This window comes from Paramisgurnus dabryanus, chromosome 20 (genome assembly GCF_030506205.2).
Source record: "Paramisgurnus dabryanus chromosome 20, PD_genome_1.1, whole genome shotgun sequence".
NCBI lineage: Eukaryota > Metazoa > Chordata > Actinopteri > Cypriniformes > Cobitidae > Paramisgurnus > Paramisgurnus dabryanus.
This window is the reverse complement of record NC_133356.1, coordinates 35,883,529-35,910,782: the sequence shown is the minus strand read 5'-3', so window position 1 is coordinate 35,910,782 and position 27,254 is coordinate 35,883,529. Positions and strand designations below refer to the sequence as shown.

The following is a 27,254-nucleotide window of genomic DNA, read 5'->3' as shown; positions in this document are numbered from 1 at the left end:
ACGCACCGTACACCCTCTGTGAGTTTGTTTGTTTCTGGCAATCATCGTGAGGAAATCGAGTTTTACATCTTAGAGGATTCTCAATCACCAGTCATATTAGGTCATGACTGGTTATCCAAACATAATCCTCACGTTGATTGGCAGAACAATGTTGTGTTATCTTGGAAGTCTTCGTGTTATGTTTCTTGTCTTGGTCCTGCTCCTTCTCTTGTCTCTTGATCTGTCTCGCAGGTTCCAGCTGTCGATCTCTCAGGGGTCCCGGCGGAGTACTCGGATCTGTATCAGGTTTTCAGTAAGTCCCGGGCCACTTCTCTGCCTCCTCATCGGTCGTATGATTGTGAGATCAAACTTCTTCCCAACACTTCTCCGCCTAAGGGTCGCATATTTTCTCTAGCTAAACCAGAAAGAGAGGCTATGGATAAATACATTAATGACGCTCTTAAAGCCGGTCTCATTCGCCGCTCCTCGTCTCCAGCTGGTGCTGGATTTTTCTTTGTAAAGAAGAAAGACGGGTCCCTTCGTCCGTGCATTGATTATCGAGGGCTGAATGACATTACTGTTAAGAATAAGTACCCCTTGCCATTAATGTCATCAGCATTCGAGTTGTTACAGGGAGCGCGCGTATTTACCAAGCTAGATCTGCGCAACGCTTATCACTTGGTACGAATTAAAGAGGGCGATGAGTGGAAGACAGCCTTTAATACACCCTCAGGACACTGGGAATATTCCGTTCTGCCGTTCGGTCTTTTTAACGCTCCGGCTGTCTTTCAGACCATGGTCAATGAAGTGCTGGGTGACATGATTAACAGATTTGTATTTGTGTATCTCGATGACATTCTCATTTTTTCTCCCTCCATGCAGATACACACTCAGCACGTTCGCATGGTTTTACAACGGCTTTTAGAGAATCAACTATTCGTTAAGGCGGAGAAGTGCAAGTTCCATAGGAAGTCGGTTTCGTTTCTGGGTTTTGTTATTGCCGAGGGAGAAATTCGTCCCGATCCCGCTAAGGTTAAGACGGTTGCCGATTGGCCAGTACCCGACACTCGGAAGGAGCTTCAGCGATTTCTGGGGTTCGCCAATTTTTATCGGCGTTTCATCAGAAATTTTGGTCAGATCGCTAAGCCATTTACTGCTCTCACTTCACCTAACGTATGTTTCCGTTGGAATAGAGAGGCTCAGGAGGCCTTTGATGTGTTAAAATCCCGGTTCATCTCTGCGCCTGTCCTCTCTATTCCCGATCCGGCTAAACAATTTATAGTGGAAGTGGATGCATCTGATGTCGGGGTAGGCGCCGTTTTATCACAGCGATCGTCTATTGATGGGAAAGTACATCCGTGTGCTTTTTTCTCTCACTAGTTAAACCCAGCAGAACGTAATTACGACATAGGGAATCGGGAGCTGTTGGCGGTTACTCGCTTTGGGTGAATGGCGTCACTGGTTGGAGGGAACCTTGGAGCCCTTTCTGGTCTGGACGTATCATAAAAATCTTGAATATATCCGTTCGGCCAGAAGACTAACATCTAGGCAGGCTCGTTGGGCACTCTTCTTTGATCGTTTCAACTTCACCCTCTTGTACCGGCCTGGCTCGAAGAATACCAAACCTGATGCTCTCTCCCGTCTGTTCGAGAAGTCCGATTCGGAGAGGGCGGAGACCATTCTCCCGGAGGGGAGGGTGGTCGGCGCCCTCGTATGGGGAATCGAGCAGCAGGTGAGAGAGGCCGGTCGGGAGGGGGAAGTTCCGGAGGGGTGTCCAGCGGGTCGCCTATGGGTTCCTGAGCAGTGTTGGGGAAGTTACTTTAAAAAAGTAGTGTTTGCTCGTTACTCGTTACTTTTAAAAAAAGTAATCCATTACTTTACTTAGTTACCGCCTTTGGAAAGTAACTTTTTACGTTACTCGTTACTTTTACGTTACTTTTATGTTGCCTGTATTTTGAAAATATTTTGGAAACACACACAAACACACGAACACATACACACAATACCCTGTTACTCAGGCATTTGATCTTGACATTGTTAAAGTCTTTTTTACATGTTTTAACACTGTACATTTAACTTAAAATATTTAATTGTGTACAAGAAAACAGCTCTTATTAATGAATTATTAGTAGCATGTTGTAGTGTCTCGGAAGATTGTGCTCATTGTTAAATAGCTTTGTGGCTATACTGCACTGGAGCGGCAGTTTAAAATATAAACCCAGAATTCAGCGAACGTCAAGAACAAGAAAAAAACAATAAGGCCAAGACGCGGGATTTAAATTACGTTACACGGACCATGTATAAATTTCAATGTTTCTGGACAGAAATACCAACTTTGTCTGGTATTAATAAGCTGCACATTGGAGTGCTGGCTGCTCCCCGCGGTGCTGAAGACGCATGATGGCACATATACACAGATATCTACGTGCAATCTATTGGAAAGTGGAGAAGTCATTAGTTGGGTTAGTAAAATAACGAAATTACAGCTTTTAAATAGAAGAAAAAAGTTTTTTGAAGTTTAAATGTGCAGAACTCTTCTCAAGGGGAAGAAAGCTATACTTTTCCCCTTACGTGCAACCTATCGGAAAGCCCAGATGAGTTAGTTGGGTTAGTAAAATAATGAAATTATTGACTTAAGTACAAAATAGTACAACCCCAAAACAGAAAAAGTTGGGACACTGTAGAAATTGTGAGTAAAAAAGGAATGGAATAATTTACAAATCTCATAAACTTATATTTTATTCACAGTAGAATATAGATAACGTATCAAATGTTGAAAGTGAGATATTTTGAAATGTCATGCCAAATATTGGCTCATTTTGGATTTCAAGAGAGCAACACATTCCAAAAAAAGTTGGGACAGGTAGCAATAAGAGGCCAGAAAAGTTAAATGTACAAATAAGGAACAGTTGAAAGACCAATTTGCAACTTATTAGGTCAATTGGCAACATGATTGGGTATAAAAAAGCCTCTCAGATTGGCAGTGTCTCTCAGAGGTCAAGATGGGCAGAGAATCACCAATTCTCCCAATGCTGCGGCGAAAAATAGTTTTCTGAGTTTCTCAGGGAAAAATTGCAATGAGATTGAAGTTATCATCATCTACGGTGCAAAATATCATCCAAAGATTCAGAGAATCTGGAACAATCTCTGTGCGTAAGGGTCAAGACCGGAAAACCATACCGGATGCCTGTGATCTTCGGGCTCTTAGATGGCACTGCATCACATACAGGAATGCTACTGTAATGGAAATCACAACATGGGCTCTGGAATACTTCCAGAACACATTGTCAGTGAACACAATCCACCGTGTCATTCGCTGTTGCCAGCTAAAACTCTGTAGGTCAAAAAAGAAGCCATATCTAAACATGATCCAGAAGCACAGGCGTTTTCCCTGGGCGAGGCTCATTTAAAATGGACTTTGGTAAAGTGGAAAACTGTTCTGTGGTCCAACGAATCAAAATTTGAAGTTCTTTTTGAAAAACTGGGATGCCATTTCATCCGGACTAAAGAGGACAATGACAACCCAAGTTGTTATTAGCGCTCTTTTCAGAAGCCTGCATCTCTGATGGTTTGGGGTGGCATGAGTGCGTGTGGCATGGTCAGCTTACACATCTGGAAAGGCACCATCAATGCTGAAAGGTTTATCCAAGTTCTAGTTACATATGATCCCATTCAGACGTCGTCTCTTTCAGGGAAGACCTTGCATTTTCCAACATGACAATGCCAGACCACATAGTGCATCAATTACAACATCAAGACTGCATAGAAGAAGGATTTGAGTACTGAAATGGCCAGCCTGCAGTCCAGATCTTTCACCCAAAGAAAAGATTTGGTGCATCACAAAGAGGAAGATGCGACAAAGAAGACCTAAGACAGTTGAGCAACTAGAAGTCTGTATTAGACAAGAATAGGACAACATTCCCATTCCTAAACATTGGTCCTCCTCCAGCTGTTCCTTTATATGCACATTTAACTTTTCTGGCCTCTTATTGCTACCTGTCCCAACTTTTTTTGGAATGTGTAGCTCTCATGAAATCCAAAATGAGCCAATATTTGGCATGACATTTCAAAATATCTTACTTTCAACATTTGATATGTTATCTATATTCTACTGAGAATAAAATATAAGTTTATGAGATTTGTAAATTATTCCATTCCTTTTTTACTCACAATTTCTACAGTGTCCCAACTTTTTCTGTTTTGGGGTTGTATTTATATAAAGAGAAATATTGAAATAAAAAAGTGCAGAACTCTTCTAAAGTGGAAGTAATAAAGTAAAATAACGAATAATAATTATATAATAACGAATAATAGTTTCCAATAGTTTGCACGTAAATATCTGTGCTGCCACCAGTACTCCGTCCGAGCGCGTCTTCAGCACCGCGGCCAGCACTCCAATGCGCAGCTTATTAATACCAAACAAAGTGAACAAGGTATTTCTGTGCAGAAACATTGAAATTGAAACATGCTCTGTGTAACATTATGTAAATTCCGCGTCTCTGTCTGATTGTTGTTTCCGTTTTCTTGTTCTTGACGTTCGCTGAATTCTGGGTTTATATTTTAAACTGCCGCTTCAGTGCAGTATAGCCACAGAGCTATTTCACAAGCACGATCTTCCGAGATACTATGCTAAGATACAATTAATACAAAACGAAATTCACTTCAAACGGAGTGGGTAGACATGATTTTTACCACTTTATTAAGTTTGTTTTCGTAGAAACCTTTCTCTAAAGTGAATTTCGTTTTGTATTAATTGTATCTTAATTTCAATCAATGTTTTATCAACCAATTGCTTGAATTTAATAAATAAGAAATAAATAAAAGAAAACAATTTAGTTTTATATTTGTTTAAAAAAATTATTTAATTTAAACATAAATATGAAGCTGAATCGTTTTCTTTAATTTATTTCTTATTTATTAAAATCAGGCAATTGGTTGATAAAACATTGATTAAAATTAAGATGCCTCCATCCCTCAAAAGTTAGCGTCAGCTGCTTCTTGCTTGCCATGATTTCTTTGCAGACTGATACGAGCCGGCAGTGTCGCTGTCAAATCTAACCAAAAGTAACGTTGCGCTGAATTGGAAAATGAACTACGTTACGTTACCAAATTTTCAGTAGTAACGCGTTACACTACTTTTTTCTCAAAAAAGTAGTTACGTTACTGTAACGCGTTACTTTGTAACGCGTTACACACAACACTGTTCCTGAGCGGTTACGTTCCGATGTCATCCGGTGGGGTCATGAGTCCAAGTTTGTCGGCCATCCAGGTATTCGGAGAACGTTGGCTGCCGTCCGTCAGCGTTTTTGGTGGCCTTCTATGTCCACAGACATCAGACAGTTTGTATTAGCCTGTTCGGTTTGTGCTCGTAACAAAGCATCTAATTTACCACCCGCTGGTCTGCTTAAATCTTTGCCCGTGCCCTCCCGCCCCTGGTCTCATATAGCCCTTGATTTTGTCACCGGCTTACCGGCATCTAGTGGTAACACTGTTATCCTAACTGTGGTGGATCGCTTTTCGAAAGCGGCTCATTTTATTCCCCTGCCCAAGCTTCCTTCTGCAAAAGAGATGGCTCAGGTTTTGATTAATCACGTCTTTCGGTTACATGGTATTCCGACTGATGTAGTGTCAGATAGGGGTCCTCAGTTCATCTCTCGTTTTTGGCAGGAGTTTTGTAGACAGATTGGTGCTACAGCCAGCTTGTCTTCTGGTTATCACCCGCAGACCAATGGGCAATGCGAACGGGCTAATCAGGATCTCGGTAGAACGCTCCGCTGTCTGTCGTCACAATATCCGAATACCTGGTGCGATCAGCTTCCGTGGGTTGAGTATTCTCATAATTCTCTTCCCGTTACCTCTACCAATTTGTCCCCGTTTCTAACGGTTATCAACCTCCCCTGTTTCCATCACAGGAACCCGAGGCAGCGGTTCCGTCTGCGTTAGCTTTCGTGCGCAGGTGCAGACGCACTTGGAAGAGAGCTAAGACACTCTAATTATCCAATTCCAGATGAACCAAAGCTGCGGTTGACCGTCATCGGCGACCTCCACCTCGTTACGTTTGTGGTCAAAGGGTATGGCTTTCTACCAAGGATTTGTCTCTCCGTGAGCCTTCTCGTAAGCTGGCTCCGAGATTCATTGGGCCATACAGCATCTCTAAGGTCATTAATCCGGTGACGGTAAAGCTTAAGTTACCTCCTTCTCTTGGTCGGGTTCACCCTGTTTTTCATGTATCCAAGGTTAAACCTGTGATGTTTGCTCGCTATAACCCTCCTGTCTCTGCCCCTAATCCCCCCGCCCCTCGTCTAGTGGATGGTGCCCCTGTCTATACTGTTAAGAGGTTACTAGACTCCCGCCGCAGGGGCAGAGGATTTCAGTATTTAGTGGATTGGGAAGGATACGGTCCTGATGAGAGGAGCTGGGTTCCGGCTCGGGATATACTGGATCCTGGGTTGATCGAGGACCTCCGGCGGCGACAGGGTGAGTCTCCCGGTCCGTCTGGTGCCGGTCGTGGAGGGGGGGCTACTGTCATGACTGCTGGGTGATCGATGGCTGTGTGTGGGGTATGTGTGTGTGTGTTGTTTACCTGTGGTGCCGGTTCCTCGTGTGTTCACTACTCCGCCCCCTTGTTTCAGTAATTGTTCACTGGTGGTGTCTCGTTTACCTTTCCCTTTATATTGCACATAGTCTTGTCTTTCGATGCGCGCTCATTTGTTTTTATCACAGTCTTGCTGCTCTGCCTTGTCTTGTCGGACGCTTTCTGTCTCCTCCTCTTGTTACCCCAGGTTTGGTTTTCGGCGTCCGGAGACTCGTCTTCGCCCGGACCCTCTGTTGCGTGTGGTGACTGTGCTGGTGTTCTCGACGGAGTGCGTGGGTGGCTCTCTCTCTCTCTTCGGATCTGTACTGGACTATTGTGTAGCGCCGACTCATTCTCTCCTACTGTGGGAGTGCTTCATTCCCACAGTAGTGTTGTCCTCCAGAGTGAGTCGAGGGTGTGTGCCGTGTGTGGATCTACCTGTGACTTTGATATCCAGATCTCTCATTCTATTTTTCTCAATAAATATTGTTAACTTGCACTTGACTCCGAAGTTTTTCCTGACAGTGCCAGCGTTTTTCATGATTTTCACAAAAGTTTAATGTCTTCCAGAAAATGTTCTTCTTCAAATATATAAACATACAATATACCGAATGAAAGAACAGACCCTCCGCTTTCAAACAAAAAAAAAAACGTTTCATCCTACCTTCAGTAGTTCTTTTGTAATCAGCTTTTGAATATTGGTAGGTTTCTGCAAAAACACCTAATTTTGAGCAAAAAGCAGAGATAATTCCATTTTTGTGAAGGACTTTTCTTAGAATTCCCATTCAGAGCGATCTTTAAAACAGACACGGACATGCAGCAGCTTGCCATAGGGCAATACTTCCGGGTTTAAAAAGTTGTGGATAATAGTGGATAATAGCGGTATTGCGGAAAGACGGAAAAACTCGTCATTGGCGGGGAAGCATTTTCTCTTGATTGACGAGATATCTCGTCAATGGTGGGGAAAGAGTTAAATGCTACATTTATTTTATATGATGACCTGTGGATATGGTGAGATGAGAAACATTTTTAAGTAATGCTTTTAAAAACTGTTGCTGTCCAAGTGCTGAAAGGTGCGGAGTCCCGTTTGTAAATTCTTTATCTCTTGTTTGTTACAAATAAAGTATTTTTAGAGTACAAACCCTTTCTTACATACTTGTGTAGCGTAGCCACATATGGAGATGACTATTTATACGCTGTAAATATTAGCGTGTTGTTAAATGTCTTTATTATCTCCACCTGTACTGTTTTTGTCCCTTCCGTTTAGTGTTTTGTCCCGTCCCTCGCTATCGCGAGAGTTTGCACGGCGATCTCACGTCACGTGTGAGGTTGCTGGTGAGACTTCCGTTATGTACATATATGGCGCCGGTTCCGGCGTGCGGGACAGCGTGTTTGATGGTTGGCAGGCGATCGCTGATTATACAGTATACATTTGCTGTCATAAGTGAAGATACCTTTCTGGAAGAAGCTCCGACAGCGAAGCAACAAGCTGATGAAATTCAGATGAATATTAATATTATGTGTTCAAATAAAGCTTAGACAACATGTGTGTGAATGGTCAATATAATAAATGTATTTACTCATTCAAGTGTGGCAAATATTTCAGAATAAATTAATAAGAGTTAATATTCATACGATTCAATACTGTATTTTATTGAATAATGTTCACACCCACAAGTATATGTTAGAGCCCGACCGATTTATCGTTTTGCCGATTTTATCGGCCGATATGAGCATGTCGCAGATATATCTGTATCGGCGTATAAGCCGCAGATATGCGCCGATATGAACGTTTGTTACAGAACACATTAAATGCATTTGAAAGATGTAAGTACTTGTTTGTCCAGCAGAGTGCGCCATACTGGTTGCTAATGGCGACCCAGATCACTCACTGTAGTGACACCAGCCAATCCCCCACCCCCTTCACTTCAGTTCAGTCAGTCAGTCTCTCAGTTCAGGTGGCTGCAGTCACGCAGTGTCTTCTTCACAACATTTTTACACCTGGTATTAAGACGCGCTTTGGTCGATTGGATTATAAATGGACAAGAGAGACGCATTCCCGCTTACATTTGGTGTTTTTAATCCGTCTCTTTGTCGACTTGCGAGTTAAAACGCAAGCGGGAGAAATGACGCGAGACGGAGAAATGACACGTTTAAACTACGCGCAGTCGTGCACTTATATATCACTATATGAGATTACTGCTGCTTGTGTTGTTAGTTAACACGCTCATTTCAGAGCAATTGATTCAATAAGCTAGCGCAACTCTACACCCTTGCTAAATAAAAGAGGCGGAGCGAAGACGCATTAGTTTTATTAAAGTCTAAAGTTTGCACGGAACCCTGGGTTTGTGTTATAAAAACGTTGTGCACAACATTAAACATAGTGTACATTAGTATATGCTCCGTCAAGCATTGTCTTCGTAACTGTGAGTGGCTAACTAATTTGTGAAGAACACAACTTACTGTAAAGCTAATATTAATCAATGACTTCATAAGTTTCTCTTTATAACGTTATTCTTGTCAAAACTGCAAATGATGCAAGTTTTATGTATTTTGTTCTCTTTGTGTTTTAAAGTTATTTATAATAAGTCAAGTTTACTGTTTAGTGCACTGATATCCAACTAATTTTGGATAATAAAGTTTATTGTTAACTTCTTGCCTATAGTACATATCTTTGTCACATCAATATAAGTGTTGGATCACCACATTTGTGAGTGATCATTGCATTGCATTGTATTTATTCATAGTATATTATGTTAAAGTATATAGTGTATTCTATGTACAGTACTTTAGTATAATATACTGTAGTATATACTGAACTATAATGTACACATAAAGAATATCGGCCGATATATCGTTATCGGTCTTTTTTACTCCCTAATATCTGTATCGGCATCGGCCCGAAAAAACGCATATCGGTCGGGCTCTAGTATATGTACATACAATACTATCTATTCAGTATTATGTGCGACTAAAATGTGAATAATGCAAATAACTGCTAAAAAACCTCTGGGGTTCGAACGTTCTGACACGCAAAACGAAGCGGGCACGTGACTGAGCAGAAAGTGAAGCTTCGTTTGTCACTGGTCACGTGATTTCTACGTTAACAACACAAGCTTCAAATCGATGCTTCATCTGGCACGCCCACTTTTGCTCGACACAAGCTCCGAAGCCTCGCTTCAAATGTAACATCACTGTTATTCACCTTGGAGGACACCTTCACACTCACTCTGTTGGATTATGCTGCTGGTTGCTATCATCACCGGTGGGACTTATCCGCACTTGTAAATATGCTGAACTTGAGACTTTCACGCACACACATCCACGCACATTCACGGTATTACTTGGAAATCCTTGTTTGTCTTGTATATATTTTGTTACTGTATATATTTGTGTCTGTTGTATAATACACTTGGGGAAGTTAAAAGTTATTGATGTCTGACTCATTGTATTCTGCTATCATATTTTACTGTTTTAAAGGAGAGCATCTTCCCCTTTATTATACTTTTGTACACTCAGTGATTTAAAAGAATAGCGGAGTGTTACACTTGTAAATAATTTTTTTGCTGATAGCCATACATTTGAAGCATTAAAGCCTGCTATTTTTACTTCCATAACTAAAAGAAAACAGGTTTTAAAGGTTTTAATAAAAAAATAACAATTTCAATACAAGTGAAAACAACACAATTATTTACCATTAATCTTAAACTGGGGATCTTCTTCCTCCTCTTTGTTTTTCAGTTTACAAAGTCCATCATCTAAATAGGGATTAGACATAGCACCAGCACAGCTGGCTTTTAAAGGGGATGAGAGCTGAGACTCTCATTGGTTTATTGGACATCACGCCCAAAATACTCCCATTACTCATAAAAAAAAACGACCAACCCTTTTCGACCATGCGCTCGGCGCACAAACCATTTTTCCCGTCGTTAAACTAGCAAAAGTGGATTCGGACACGCCCATTTAGACAATGCGCTTAGATCGTTAAAATAGGGCCCCTAGTTTTTTATGCGCCACCTGGTGGATATTCTGTGAAGCAAAACACATTAATATATAAAGTGCTCATTTGGTTTGGTATATTTTGAGTGTGACAGTGCCCCTATTAGCACCAATCAATCACAAATCATCACTTTATGCTTCTCCTCTTTTTTCAGTGGATGAACTGAATCAAATCTGCTGTAATCTGCAGTTTTACAGAGACCAGTATTCTTTAGATATTAATAACTTTTTTGGCACTTTTATCAGGAGAAATGTATAATAGAATGGGATAAATAGACTATAAGCTTAGGCATATAAACTCAGTAAAATATTTTATTTCAATTTATGAATAGAAGTGATATGTGCTGAGCTTACTGAAACTATGCTAAGCTCAAAAGAAGTAAATCAGCAGACTGTGGTCACAGTCGGAATAACAATATTAGGATTGTATATATTTACCGTGACACAAGGAGGCAGCGCTGCAACAGTTTTAGATTTGGATCCTGGAGAACAGTCTTGATGTCACTAAACAAGAAATGATTTTATGATGCTCATGGATAAATACATAAAAGAGAATGGCAAGCTCTTTAATAAAGCTCATACACATAACACATACCAACACATAACTCTAAGTTATCAAAGTAGAATTTTGCCCTTGCTTTATATAGTTACTTATTATACTATACTATAAATATATTATACTATAGGTACTATTTGAAGAAAATTAAATAGCTCTAAAATAGCACCATTTAATAATCTGTGTAATATTATTTTTTGTGTACATACTTTGAAAGAGAGTTGAGCTGTTCCTGGATGAGTCCCTTGATTTCGTCCTTCTCTATGTAATTTCTAAGGATGCAACCACAAAACACGACTCACCAAATAGTTTGTGACTTAAAAACAGACAGTGAAAACAAAACATTAGAATGCATTAAACATCATTTATCAGAGTTGCTGTTAAGTGGATTTCCAACTATTTCAATTAAATTAATTAAAGTTTCAAGTTTAATAAAAGGCAAAAATAAGAATAATACTAAAAAGAGAGAAAAAAATACATAAAATAATAATAATAATAGTAATAATAAAGTTAAAAGATAAAAGGTAAGGTAAAATAATAATTAAAAAGAGAGTAAGCATCACACAGTAATAAAAGCCAGAAAGAAAAAGTAGGATTTTAACAAGGTTTTAAAAATTGTTAAGGATGGAGCAATTCTGATGTGGACCGGAAAGCTGTATCATAATTTAGGGCCAGCAATAGCAAAGGCTCTGTCCCCTCTATTTATTAGCCTTGATCTGGGGACCAGGGGGCGTATTACAGAAACATTCTATCTTAGGTCTTAACTTAAGATATGATGTGTTAAGTTAAGATTTTTCACAAATTCATATTACAGAAGCAAATCTTAAATTGATTTAGGATTCTCATCTTATTTCACCAAATCTTATCTCATCTCTAGTTAGGAAATCCCAAATCGCTTAATCATGTTCGGCTATCAACTGTCATGTCTGTTACCAAGCAACCAGCAATGCGTGAGCTGCTGCTACAGTAAACAAAAGAATTGTCCTTTTAATTTCAATGGACCAGAAAAATACATTTTATTAAATTCATAGTAATCATAGTCTGTGTCTTTCTGTATTAGTGTTTTAGCACATCATCTATCAGTTACCATTCAATTTAAACATTTAGCAAATGTGACTTACAAAAATTAAAAAAAAATATTCTTCCTAAGTGCTAGGATACTATTGTACATTTCAACATTTGATAGAGACATGACAAGAAATAGATGCTGAGTCAAGTGTGTACTGTATTCTCCCGCAGCTCTATCATAATGTGATTGTTTCAGCTGGCTCTTAATAATAGTAATCATAGTCTGTGTTTTTTTGTATTAGTGTTTTAGCACATCATCTATCAGTTACCATTCAATTTAAACATTTAGCAAATGTGACTTACAAAAATTAAAAAAAATATTCTTCCTAAGTGCTAGGATACTATTGTACATTTCAACATTTGATAGAGACATGACAAGAAATAGATGCTGAGTCAAGTGTGTACTGTATTCTCCCGCAGCTCTATCATAATGTGATTGTTTCAGCTGGCTCTCATTAAAGTTTTAAGTTAGGACACCTGTGAGGTTACCCTAAAGTTAAGACTGTTTTTAGGATGTTTTGTCAAGTTAGGATGCTTCTGTAATACCACTTTCCTATCTGCAGTTAAGATAAGATAATGCATTAAAGCAACACTATGTAGTTTTAATGTAAAAATGACTTACAGCTCCCCCATGTGGTTGAAAAGCGCAACAGTGCCTGGTATCAGACACTCTTTTGCAGGCAGGGGGAGGGGCCGGGCTGTGTTTCCTACCCTCCACCGCCACTTTCAGAGTGTGCTTGTAGCAGCTAGGAGGCTGCTTGGGTTGCAGCAACAGTACAATTTGTCCAGTTAAAAGTTGTTCTATCACTGAAATAATTTTAGAGACATTATTTAAAGGTAAAAAAACTACATAGTGTTGCTTTAAGGAACATCATTCTGTAATAGCTTTTGTCTTAAATGAGGTCCTAACTGAAATTACCATGGTTACCAAACAGTTAAGATAAGATTTTAAAGTTAGGACTTTTCTGTAATACGCCCCCAGAAGAAGATTCTGATCTCCAGATCTCAGTGTACGGGATGGGCTATACAGTTGAAGGAGTTCACACAGATAAAAAGGTGCTTGATTATTTAAGGATTTGTAGACAAAAAGTAACAGCTGGCTGTGATTTAAACCAGACTTAATCGATTGTGAATTGGGGAAAACTGCATGGCTATTGACTCTACTAAAATGGTTCCCAACCTTTTTAGCCCTAAGTACCCCAAACAGCCCTATCAGTAAGGGTCAAGTTCCCCCTTCATCAAAACTAAACCAAAGTGTTTTAAATACAAATTATTAGTTATATTAATTAATTAATTAATTTTAAACATTAAAGTAAAAAGCACTGACTGATGAAGCATGTTTATTTCAACAAACCACCATCATTGCGATCAGTGTTTGCATTTTATCAGCTCATTTGCATTTTAAAAGACACACCCAAAAACGGCACTTTTTTGCTCAGGCCTACAAAATGGCAATTTTGACATGCTATAATTAATTATCTGTAGGGTGTTTTGAGATAAAACGCCAAAGACTTATTTTATCTTTAAAAAAATTTATCATATGACCCTTTAAGGGCCAGATTTACTAACAGCTTGCGCAAACCATAATTTTGGCGTTAAATAATGACTGAACTAACTAAAGACACACAGTAGATATAAAGCTCTGAAAAAGTGTTATTTTTGCGACCTTATTGCATATAGATTTGTAGAAGTTTTCATTTTAGAAGCAACATTAATGGGAGGAGAGTAGAGCCTGACTGATTTATCATTATGCAGATTTTATCGTCCGATATGAGCCTGTCGCAGATATCTGTCTCGGCGTATAAGCCGCAGATATGTGACCAGTCACGGAAAGTAGGGACACAAGTCGGATCTGGGCATTTTGAGTTATTCACAGATTCTGAAAGTGCAGTTTCTAAGCTTTCCAACGATGTGTAACACATGGAAATCTGATAAGATTTGGAGAAGTTGTGGCCATTTGAATATAGGAACTCAGAAATACTCAAACCGAGAAAATCGAGACGAAAGGGACTCTTCTTTTCAGCTGGGGGAGACAATACAGGGCTCATTTACATCTCATTTAGCTAAGCCATACCCCCTTTAAAACCCTTTTTGAGATGTTCTAGCATCATATGTAGTATTTTATGACCAAATGACAACACGCAAAAATAAACATGACTCTTTTTACCTTTGTGGGGATCACAAGTCGAATCCAGTCTGTTTCAGATTATCCAATGACCATTTTTGTCCACAAATGCGTATAATCCGTGAAATATAGATTGTTTACATCAGATTTCGCATGAATGTCTGGTAATACAATATAACAGGGGTCGGCAACAGGGGTCGGCAACAGGCGGCCCGCGGGCCAAGAGTGGCCCGCCAGCAAAATTTTCTGGCCCGCCGGATTATTTTGGAAGTCCGTTTTTTTATCAGACTATTTTTATTTTACAATAACAGTTTACAAATATGGCTCCTATAATTCCTTCATTCGTTTTTTTAAATTTAAACCAAAAAGAAAATAAAGAAAAACGACTTGTTTTTCTATTATTTATTTTCTGAACTAAAATGAAAAAAACAAATATGTCCAACGACTCGTTTTCCGATTTTCTGATTGTGCGCTCAGATCAAAAATAGAAAAAAATAATGAAACGGGTTAAGACTAATTTTTATTTAACACCTTAGCAGACATATACCAATTAAATAATTTTAAACAGATCAGGTACTATTGTGGTAACAGATTACAGCCGTTTTAATAATGGTTTGAATAGCAACCATGCACCAGTTTTATTCTATTACAGTCCGACTTTTGAACTTTTTTCATTATTATTTATTCGTAATAAATAATATGTATTACCTGATAAAACATATTTGCACTAAATGCTGCACAAAACTCTTCCACTAGCCTACTTGAGAAAAGCCTTAGCCGCGCGGCGATTTCCCCGCTGCATACTGTATGAAACGCCCAAAAGGATTCATGCGGCGCATGATGAAATTTTAAAGTATAAAGACGGTAGCGGAATACTTTGGACGGAGCGGGTGGTCTGACTGACAATAGCCCTCCTGTGACAGCGTATCCACACTTCATTCTGACCACCTGTACAGCTTTAGGAGCTGTTTGGTACTGAAACCATTGTCAGCCAACAACATTATTTTTGTGCAATTATGTTTGAAATAGTTTGTCAGAAAATAGCTTACTTCATTTGTAAGTAGGGCAATATGGTTTCCGTTTATGTTGGTTAGATATTTGAGTGATAGGCTTTGTCCTATTTAATTTATATTATTTATATTTCATAATTTTTTCTGTGACATTTTTTCTCTGCTGACAGTACAATGTTAAAATAATATTTATATTGACACGAACACAATTTTTGTATAGCATTTATAATTGTTATAGGCTACTTAATCTCTCTCTTCCAGTTAGAGACATTTGAATTTGAGATTCTGGAAATGAGATTTAGGTTTTGCGGACCCGTCAGGTCAGGAAATAAAGCGTGTGAACACAGAGTGTATTTTAAGCGTTGCTGAATAGAAACTTGTGGGAGCTGGACAAAAAAAAACAGTCCCGCGCAGACCTCCTTAAACCTTAGGTGTGTATGTGTGTGTCCCGAATAAATGATAATTAAAAATGGAATAAAGTTCAAAAGCCGGACTGTAAGAGACTTTTATGGGAGCATAAATGCCTGTAGGCTAAAATGTTACCACTATAGTACTTGATCTGCTTAAAATGATTTCATTGATATATGCCTATAAAGGTGTTAAGTTCAGGAATAAATAATGGAAAAACAAGTTTTTTTTTTTTTTTTTTTTTTTTTTTTTAATTTGAAAAAACGATTGAATGAATGATACACGGACCCATCATATTCCATGATTATAGGCCTATTGCGGGTGCAAACAGACAAAGAAACAGCAGAACAACCATGTTTTAAGCAATTTTAAATGCCGTCTTTCGTCTTTTAAATAGGAAATAAAAACAAAATTAAACAAATAACAAAATTTGGCCCGCGGCCAAAGTTACTTGCCGACCCCTGCAATATAATATACAATCTGAAGACTATTTAAATCGTAACATGTAAGGGTATATGAGCTTACACTCCGTTAAACACATGAACCCGCCTTCAAAGTTTGTATTTAAAATAGGGAGGTAGTATAATAGATCATCCAAACAGCTCCGTCGAAAACGTGACATCCTTTAGAGATGTTACCAATCGCTCGCTCGTTCCTCCATCAGCCAATGACTTAATGGAAAATATTGATAGACAAAACATGTAGCCAATTATATAAGAATTCTACGATTTCTGTGTGACTTCTGTGTGTTTGGACTCATGCTGCGCTGCAAGAACTGACATAGAGATGACGTCAAAGTACCGCGAGAGTACTCGCGGTACTTTGACATCATCCGACTGCGGCGCCGCATAAAGTCAGTGACGCGGCTGACGTACGATGCGGCTGACTGTTATTTGTTCCGCCCCAGCTTCTTTTATTTTTCTTTTGTTTTGTGCGCCCGAGCTTTACAGTCTGGGGAGACGCACGCTATGAGTTTGAAAAAAAAAAAAACTTAGCAAACATGTCTGAGGAACAGGGCAGCCGCGTCACTACAGTCACGTGACTTCACGCTCGAGCCGGAAGAGAAGACAATGCTGAATAAAGTCATAATTCTGCTATTTTTGGACCAAACTGTATTTTCGATGCATCAACACAATCTTACTGACCCACTGATGTCACATGGACTACTTTGATGATGTTTTATTACCTTTCTGGACATGGAAACCATACGTAGATTTTCAATGAAGGGGATAGAAAGCTCTCAGACTAAATCTAACGATAAAACATCTTAAACTGTGTTCCGAAGATGAACGGAGGTCTTCCGAGTTTAGAACGACATAAGGGTGAGTCATTAATTACATTATTTTCATTTTTGGGTGAACTATCCTTATTTAGTAGTCACGCTGTTCCCTTTGGGGGCGGAGGCAAAAACACAAGCTTATACAGTATGTAAATATACACACAGACAATGACGCCCCCCGCTGCACGCTAGAATCTCCGGAAAAACAAGCCTATTTTAACCGCAAAATGTACGCTTTTAAATATACAAAAACTGCTATCTCAAACATGGAGAGGCTTCTTCGTGATCTCAACTAACAGATTCTGCAATAAAACGAAAATCACTAATTTTGAAAAAAACACTTTGTTTCTCATTTTCTCGAAACTTGTGCTGCCGACTTGTGTCCCTGGTTTCCGTGACGGGTCACATATGCAGCCGATGTGAACATTTCTTACAGAACACATTAAATGCTTTTGAAATATGTAAGTACTTGTTTGTCCAGCAGAGCACGCCCTATTGGTTGCTAATGGAGACCCAGGTCACTCACTGTAGTGACACCAGCCAACCCCCCTTCACTTCAGTCAGTTGTCTCTCAGTTCAGGTGTGGCAGTCACGCAGTGTCTACTTCACAACATTTTTACACCTGGTATTAAGACGAGCTTTGGTCGATTGTATTATAAGTGGACAAGAGAGACACATTCCCAATTACATTTGTTGTTTTTAATCCGTCTCTTTTGTCCACTTGCGAGTTGTTAAAGCAAGCGGAAGAATTGACACGAGGCAGAGAAAGGACACGTTTAAACTGGCGCACAAGTCTGTGGGTGTAGCTGCTTGTGTTGTTACTGAACATGCTAATTTTTAAAGCAATTGATTAAATAAGCGCACACAACTTTACACCCTCGCTAAATAAAAGAGGCGGAGAGCAGACGCTTAGTTTTATAAAAGTTTAAAGTCCCGGCAGAACACTATGGGTTCATAAAAACGTTGTGCATTACATTAAACAAAAGCCTACTATATATCAGTATGTTGTCAGTAAGGCATTGTCGTCTTAACGGTAAGTCGCTTATTAATTTGTGAAGTACACAACTTACTATAAAGTTAATAAACAATGACTTTATAAGTTTCCATTTTCAAAATAAGCCCAATATAACATTATTCTCGTCAAAACTGACAATGATTCAAATTATTTATATTTTGTTCTGTTTATGTTTTAAAGTTATTTATAATAAGTCAAGTTTACTGTTTTGTGCACTTATATCAGAATCACTTTCAATAATAAAGTTTATTGTTAACTTGTTAAACACACCTGCCTATATAACATATCTTTGTCACGTAATTTTAAGTGTTTGAGCACCACATTTGTGAATGATCATTGCAAAAAAAGTATTTATATATAGTATATTCTGTTAATGTATATGTATTATATTTACAGTAGCCTACTGTAGTATAATATATTGTAGTATAAGTGTACTGTACTTTAACATACACAAAGAATATCGGCTGATATATCGTTATCAGTCTTTTTTTACTCCCTAATATCTGTATCGGCCCAAAAAAACTATTTGAAAGTTTTGAAGCATGCAGCGGATTTACTCACGACGGCTAATAATATTAATGATAAGATTAAAATGACATTTAAAGTAGTCCTTTTTACAATGCTTTCCTCACAAAAATCAATCTTAGGTCAACTACTGGACAAACGAAAGACATTTTTGTTAAAAGTTAATGAGATCAAAGCAAAATCTAAATCTATGCGTACCCCCGGTTGGGAATCACTGGTCTAAAGTGTAATGAGCTAGATGAAAGACCATCAAGGCTGCAGTAAGTAAACCAGCCAGACATACAAAATTAATGTACGGAAACTTGTTAATGTCCTGCTTGCCACTTGTGTCCTGCTTGACAGCTTAGGTAGGCCTCATTTATCTGGAATACGTTTGTTACTTTTCCCACTATCTGGCTCTGGGAATCTACTCTTCATCTGTCTAATCACATTTGAAGTAAGTAATTGCTTCCTCTCTGGTTATTGTAACCTGCACTTTATGCCACATAGACAGTTTTATCAGCTTTCTAAGACAATTTTATTTTCCGGACCTGTCTAAAATGCATCATATAGCAAGAAAATCTAAAGCTTTTTCCTGTACCTTAGAAATTGTTGCTCCCTTTAGGTTAAAAAGGATAAAACATAAAACACTGGCACCATGGTGTAATCATCACACATCTGCACTTAAAAAGGCCAAAAAATATATATTTTCCAATTTTATAGCCTATCATAGACAGGCCCTGAAAACCACAAAGTCTAAATATATTAGCAAAATTATTAAAGAATGTAACTTTTTTTTAACACAGTTGCAAAATTGACAAGAAATAAGGGTAAACAGAAACAGATATGAAACTACATGATAACATTAATATGGAAAATATCTAAACTATGAAACCAGTCAACAATGTATCCTTCAGTACTTTAATTAAAATAATGCTATATTGACAGATTTAATCATTTACCGCAATTTGACTGGAACTATCTAAACTAATAAAATAATCTTAATCATCATTGTGTATATTAGATCTACACACAATCTAAATTACTGATAAAGGTTTTTCCTGTGGTACCACAGCCTTTGCTTAATAATTTTAACTCATTGTTAGTTTTAGGATATGTCTGAACAGCCTTCAAACTGGCAGTTACAGTATTAGCTTGCTCATTAAAAAGCCAAACCTCAAGCAGCAAGCAAAGTTTAGACTACCGTAAAACTTCACATAATAGCCCGGGCTTTTATTTTCCCAAACCTATCGTCACACCAGGCGTCTAAAAGAGACAGGCTTTTAATTTAATTGTTCCAGCATGACAGCAGGAGGTTACCACATATTACGTTTTATTTATAATTTGAATGTGTTTAACAAATTAGTTTGTGTAAGAATAAATTATTGGCAGCATAAATAAAGCGAACAAGGATATGCTTTTTATTGGTTGTTGCGTGAAATTTTACAACAGATACAAGAGTGCTATTTTCTGATTGGCTATTGTGTAGCCTCTTTCTTTTTTTTGGTTTGGCTCGCTCGACTAGAACTCCAGGGGAGACGGGCTTGATATAGAGAGCAGTGCGGCCAGATACATTTTGGTCGCTGCAGCATATAAAATATGATAAATAGTGTTTGCGCCATAGACTGTAAAAAAAGATGGACGACGCGAAGTCGCCTTCCACCATTGTAATGAATTGAAGCCAAAAATGTCCAACCACGGTCGCCGCCATGTTACGTAAAAACGTCAGTTTGGAGCCAAGGCATGCGCAGAAGGAATCGTCCATGGAGCCAGAGGCGGAGCCGCGGTATCAAACTTCCGCCCAAACGCCCGCTCGACCAATTCAACCACGCCAATCATAACGTCACGCCCCGTTTCTATTGCATCAAATTACATGCTAAAATGGAACTTACCACAATAATGAAGACTTGAACATATACAAGCGTGATAAAAACTACTTGAAAGGACCAAAACCATCTTTCGGAAACTTTTATTGGAAGTGTAAATATTTTTTTATTTAGAGCAGAGTCCCATTCGTTTGAATGGAGAGGGCGGGGTTTATGACTTGTACTGCAGCCAGCCACCAGGGGGCGATCAAAGAGCCAGAGGCTTCACTTTTCAAGGCTTATGAAGCACACCCGGTTTGCGCGTGATATATACAATGTGTGGCGGGAGTGCATTGATGACAAGCCCAGCTATTATCAGCGGCCTCAAAACACTACCGGCCCACCGGGAAAAGTCCCGACTCTCCCGATTGCCACTTCGATACTGTCATCTTCACTTCAATCCTGGACAAACCTTGTTGTGTTGTCATAGTGATGAGAAATGGAACGACTGCGTCTGTCACGTGACATCTACCGGTAATCAAAACTTTAGCGTGACCAATCTCTTCGATCTGACGAATTTGAGAAGATTTCATACAACCCGAAACTAAAAGAACAGGCCTTTATTTGAGACAGGGGTTTATTTACCCAAACCTGTCATCACAAAAGAGACAAGCATCTATTTGGGACTCGGCTATTATTTGAAGTTTTACGGTATTTCAAATCTCCATTTTATATAAAAAAAAATATTGGAATAGGTAGTGTCTAACCAACTGTGCAAGTAGAATTTTTTTTGAATGTGTGTCAGTGGCGGAGCTAGAGGGCTATTTGGGGTGGCAATTGCCACCCCAGACGAAGTCCTTGCCACCCCTATTGCCACCCCGCTGAAAACATTACACTGTTTGATTTTTACGAACATTTCTCAAATACATGAATGCATCCTTCAGCACGCACAAGCTTGCTGTTGCTGCTATCTTTTCATTACGCTTGTTCGACTACATGTGGCACTGCAAGAACCGACTCCCAGATGACGTCAAAGTTCCGCGAGAGCGATTTAAAAGCAAACTCCTCCGTATAATTTCGCGAATCGCTCTCGCGGTACTTTGACGTAATCCAGCTGGCGATTCTTGCGGCGCCGCATGACGTCGAACAAGCCTATTGGTTAAGCTAACATGAGCTCCTTGGTGCTCCAAAACATAACGCGGCAGCACGCACAGGATCGATGAAGAGCGTTTTGCTGGTATGTACGGCTTTTATTGGTATTAAATTAAACGAAGTACTGTTTTAACGGGAAGTAAGGAAGACATTGCACTGTAGTGCTTAGCATTAATACTTCAATGAGCCTTACTAGTCTTGTGAAACTGACTAATACTGTCACGCCTGCGTGAAGATGCTGACAACAATAAGAAAAATATCGTTAGCAAATGTTCAGCAACAATCACAGACATTAGGCTTATTCATATTGTCACTTGTAATGCAGCATATTGAACTTAATAAAACGACCGTGGATATAGTACAGGGATGTAAACAGCACGCTTTTCGGCGCCTCGCGCTTTTTAAACGTCAGTTTGGGTGACTTGGGTCTGAGAGGGTTGGATTATAATTTCACAAAGTCATCTGAAGCCATTCCATAGCTTAATGTGAGGGACAGAAGTCTATTTACATTATTACATTAAAGTTAACGGAAACTCGTTCCTTCCTCCCTTAACATAACATGTCTAGACATCTGTAAGAATTTTTTCTTGTGTTGTCAAATAGGCTAGACCTCAATATACTCAGATTTTGTCGTAGTGTATTATTTTAATATTTGTATTATTAGTAACGGTGTACTTATGGTAAATAAAAACAAGCAAATTGTTCAAAATTTTGGTTTCTTCATGAGGTGTGTAACTATAGGGACAGCGAAATTACCAACTTCTTTCTAAAGAAGCAAAAGTCAGGTGCAGACCAGGGCCAAACAGATCCCAGTTGTTCTATTTTTGCTGTATCCTTAATACATATATAATTGTGTACATTTTGGAAAATAAACAACTTTAATTTAATCTATATACATTTTGTGGAAAATAATAAATTTTTAGTGTAATTGAACACTTTGTATATTGACCCCCTCCCATAATAATACCTTGCCACCCCTTTGCCACCCCTGTTTTAAAAGTCTAGCTCCGCCACTGATGTGTGTATGAAATAAAAATGTATGAAAATGTAGGCCTCATCATAGCACAGAAATGGTATGTATTGGTTATTAATGACCTTCTGTTAACAGCCTACCGCAGTGCAATTTTGCTTCTTGTTTAACAATTAAACAATTGTGAAAAGTGCTATATAAATAAAATTGAATTGAATTAACTGGACCTATGTGCAGCTTTTACACTGCAAGCAGCGATGGCGGGCCTTCTCACGTTTTTTTTATCACTATACAGATGTGGCCTTTAAAAATGCGCGTCTCTGAAAGCAGAATGCCGCGAGCACTTCCGAAATTCTGCGAGATCCCGCAGAAGGGGAATTCGGTGGGGGACGCAGGAAATAAAAACCCTGTAGAGGGCAGTCGTGTTACAAGTAGGGCATACTGACGACAATGTGTGCTCGACTTTGTGCTTTAAGCATACTATATGATATTGAAGTAACATGACAGGGATTCTCGGTGCTTTGGCAGTACTTTGATGTCACATGCAAGCTTTTTGACACGAAGTTTTCTTTTGCCAGTTACATAAACAGTGAAATATTCTTCATAAAAATCTGACTTAAACGCGGATCATTCGTCTTTTTTTGTGTACACTTACAGTAGAAGAGACGTGATGATAACGGAGTCTTATAACAAAATAATTCGCGAAGACCTTTGAAACCGAGAGCATTTGCGCAATATCATTAACTAGTTTATCTAATTGTACATTTAGTTCATTTTTGCATCTGAACGTTTTTAATAGCCTGAACATGGTTGTAATGCGCTTTTCTGCATTACTGTACTTTTTATATTATCATGTTTTCCTTTACATGGTATGAAACTCGATATAAAGTGTGCACTGATGTTGAATACATTTGTATAATGTGTTATATTTTGTAGTAAGTAAATAAAATCATGTTGTAAGTGCAAATATTCAATTCGAGGAGTTTCTGAGGTGTTTGTCATCGGCAAAAGGCGCAGTTTCTCTGTTGCTGATTAAAACCCGTTGGCTATATGGGATTTTTTAAAATTAACATTTGTTCTACTTATTATTTAATTTTTTTGCCTACATTTACTCAAATAATATCAATGTAAAAATAGTAAGTAAATCATAGTTCAAGTTAGGCGTAAAACGTACATTTTTTTAAGTTGATGTTAAATACAAATAATATTAATTTGAAGAAAGCAATTATTACAGGTTTAAAAACTTAAATATATAATTCTGACATTATCAAATATATTGATTAAAATAATCTGTAAATTAAATACTTATATTATTAAGGCGTATACATCAAATAAAATATGTACATTTTAAACCAAATATCTATTTCTAGTCATTAATTTTGGTTTGTCTAACTAAAAAAAATCACATAACTGACATTAAAAGATTTTATTAAGTTACTTTAATCATTTATTTTAGATAGCCTACATTTACAAAGCCACTGAATCATTTTTACAGTGTATACATTGTGATCTTACGGTATTATTAAATGCATATAAATAAAAATATGTAAAATTAAATAAAAGAGATGTCATACACGGACTCCATGAAAGGATACGTTTTCTTGTTCGGTCCACGTGGGTTAAACGGTCACATAGCCTATTCTCCATAAAAATCCGACTTAAATGCGCATCATTTGATTCATTTTTTTCTGTGCAATTAGAAGAGACGTGATGTATAACTGAGTCTTATAACAAACCTCTATTCGCGTAGACCTTGAAGAGACCGAGAGCATTTGCGCAATATCATTAACTAGTTTATCTAATTGTACATTTAGTTCATTTTTGCATCTGAACGTTTTTAATAGCCTGAACATGGTTGTAATGCGCTTTTCTGCATTACTGTACTTTTTATATTATCATGTTTTCCTTTACATGGTATGAAACTCGATATAAAGTGTGCAATGGTGTTGAATAAATTTGTATAATGAGTTATATTTTTGTAGTAAGTAAATAAAATCATATTGTGATTGTAAAAATTCATAAATTCGAGGAGTTTCTGAGGTGTTTGTCATCGGCAAAAGGCGCAGTTTTTCTGTTGCCAATTAAAACCTGTTGGCTATATGGGATTTTTTAAAATTAACATTTGTTCTACTTATTATTAATTTTTTTTTTTGCCTACATTTACTCAAATAATATCAATGTAAAAATAGTAAGTACATCATAGTTCAAGTTAGGCGTAAAACGTACATTTTTTAAAGTTGATTTTAAATGCAAATAATATTAATTAGAAGAAAGCAATTATTACAGTTTCAAAAACTTAAATATATAATTCTGACCTTATCAAATATATTGATTAAAATAATCTGTAAATTAAATACTTATATTATTAAGGCGTATACATCAAATAAAATATGTACATTTTAAACAAAATATCTATTTCTAGTTATTTATTTGCGTTTGTCTAACTAAAAAACACACAACTGACATTAAGTTAATTTAATCATTTATTTTAGATAGCCTACATTTACAAAGCCACTGAATCATTTTTACAGTGTATACATTATGATCTTACGGTATTATTAAATGCATATAAATAAAAATATGTAAAACTAAATAAAGGAGATGTCATACACGGACTCCATGAAAGCATACGTTTCTTGTTCGGTCCACGTGGGGTTAAACGGTCACAAAGCCTATTCTCCATAAAAATCCGACTTAAATGCGCATCATTTGATTCATTTTTTTCTGTGCAATTAGAAGAGACGTGATGTATAACGGAGTCTTATAACAAACCTCTAATTCGCGTAGACCTTGAAGAGACCGAGAGCATTTGCGCAATATCATTAACTAATTTATCTAATTTTACATTTTTTTGTGATTTGTGAATTCATGTTCTGCTTGCCCCAATTCCAAATATTCTGTTGTATTATTATTCCCATTTTTTGTTAAACCGAGTATAACTCCCAAGCTAAACACCTACAAAACTAACCGTTTTGTCCAGTCTTAACAGTGTATGATATTCAGCTCGTCTTGATTTAATTATTTTATTCCGCCGAATGGAAAAAAATCCATAGGCTATCTGAATGAATGGGATTCATAAATTAAGTATAATAGTCTATACGTGCGTTAGTGAGACCTGTCTGCAGTTCACGTTTGCCAAAACATGAAAAGAAACGCGCTTTCAAAACATATTGCGAGCAAACACAGACGTCTTCATCCGGACGGGATTACATTTCTCAGATGACCTCTGAGTTCGGCGAAAAACAGTAGGTAAAATGCTCTGAAATTTACAGATTACAGAGGTCGTCAGAGAAAAACACAGACATGGCCGATTCAGACGGGATCAAAAACACAGTGGACCTCTGAGAAGCATGATTTTCTCAAAATGATTTTTGTCGAGGGTGCCCCGCAAGCACGAGTTTGAAGCCTATGACTGAAAACCTTATTATTCGCTTTGCGCCAAACCCTGTTGCTGAAGGAGACGGACCGGAGCTCCGGCAAGGTGTGTTGTGGACCCGAGGAGGCAGAGCTGCGCTCCGGTGCGCTCCGGCCCAATTTAACCTATTACTTCCACTAACTGAGGTATCCTTCCTCCTTTGCTGTCTGCCTGGTATGATTTTATTGGTCATCTAGGAATAATTTTCACTTTATCTTACTTAATGGGGCGCAGCGCAAACCCGTTGGCCTGTGACATCACACTACCGCGAGATCTATTCAAAAGCATACTGTAGGCCTCCTGTCTCGCGGTGCTAAGACGTCACATGCCGTCCGATCGGGCTGCGTGGCGCCGCAAGTCGTCAAAGGAGCGCTGAGCATTGAGTCAAATAAGACACGCGTCAGAAAATTACCGAGGTCCGGACGGCCATGCCCTTTTTTTGCCTCAAAATGCAGACAAATAATGTTTTTAGTAAGGCATGTTTGTTAAAACTAGTTACATTTCCTATTTAAACTAAGTCCTGGCTTAAGCTTATCAAGACCCCGCAAAAACCCTGCTACAGCTCCTGAGGGGGTGCTCTCACTATTCACATGTAAATAAAATGGTTAGAAACCGGTTTTTCTGGTTCTCATTGCAGGACTGTGCAGGGGGGAGGGCATTCCGTTTCCATGTGGAGACATTTAACAAACACATTTGATATACACCAAGTTCCAGATTACAACAAAAACCAAAAACACATCACGTTTGATAGCAGTGCATGTAGGCCCTACTTATTTGAGTATAATGATAGAGTAAGTATTATGTTGGACACTATTTTGGATATCAAATTGTCCTTTTCTCCAGACAAATAAAACACTGATGTGCATGTCTATAGATCTTATCTAAAGAGTCATTGCTATCATTTTCCCTTTTGTGTTGGGTTAATTCCCTGACCAGACCTCTGTCATTTTCTTATGCTCGTCTTATAATTTGACTCAACGCTCAGCGCTTGTGTGGCTTCTTTCTGCGCCGCGCAGACCAATCGGCATGTGATGTCTATAAGCAGAGGTGGGACAAAGTCATTGTTATGCAAGTCACAAGTAAGTCTTTGCCCTCGAATCCCGAGTCAAGTCGAGTCAAAGATGAGGCAAGTCCCAAGTCGAGTCAAAAGTCAAAGCCAACAAGTCTCAAGTCGAGTCCAAAGTCCTACCATTTTAGTTTCGAGTCATGTCAAGTCCTCTTACCACAGAAATAAAATGCATGCTGTGGACAGGTGGAGGGAGGCCCCTATACTGCATTGCATTTTCAAAAGATCAAATATGCCATGATGCCACCATGGCTGAAAACTCGCTCCACTGTAGCACTAGAAGCAGGCACTGCCAAGGCTACTTGAAAGAGTGAAGGAAGAGTGCCCAG

At 38.3% G+C, this 27,254-nt stretch overlaps 1 protein-coding gene across 1 annotated transcript in view; it reads right to left on the bottom strand.

The window, feature by feature from the left end:
- wdr11 (WD repeat domain 11) overlaps nucleotides 1-27,254 on the bottom strand; it is a 347,647-nt gene that overhangs the window by 102,864 nt on the left and 217,529 nt on the right. Inside the window, exons 21-22 of the mRNA XM_073812844.1 lie at nucleotides 11,318-11,380; nucleotides 10,991-11,056 (exon numbers count right to left, since the gene is read on the bottom strand). Of these exons, the coding sequence (XP_073668945.1) occupies nucleotides 10,991-11,056; nucleotides 11,318-11,380 (129 nt within the window). The remainder of the gene's footprint in view (nucleotides 1-10,990; nucleotides 11,057-11,317; nucleotides 11,381-27,254) is intronic.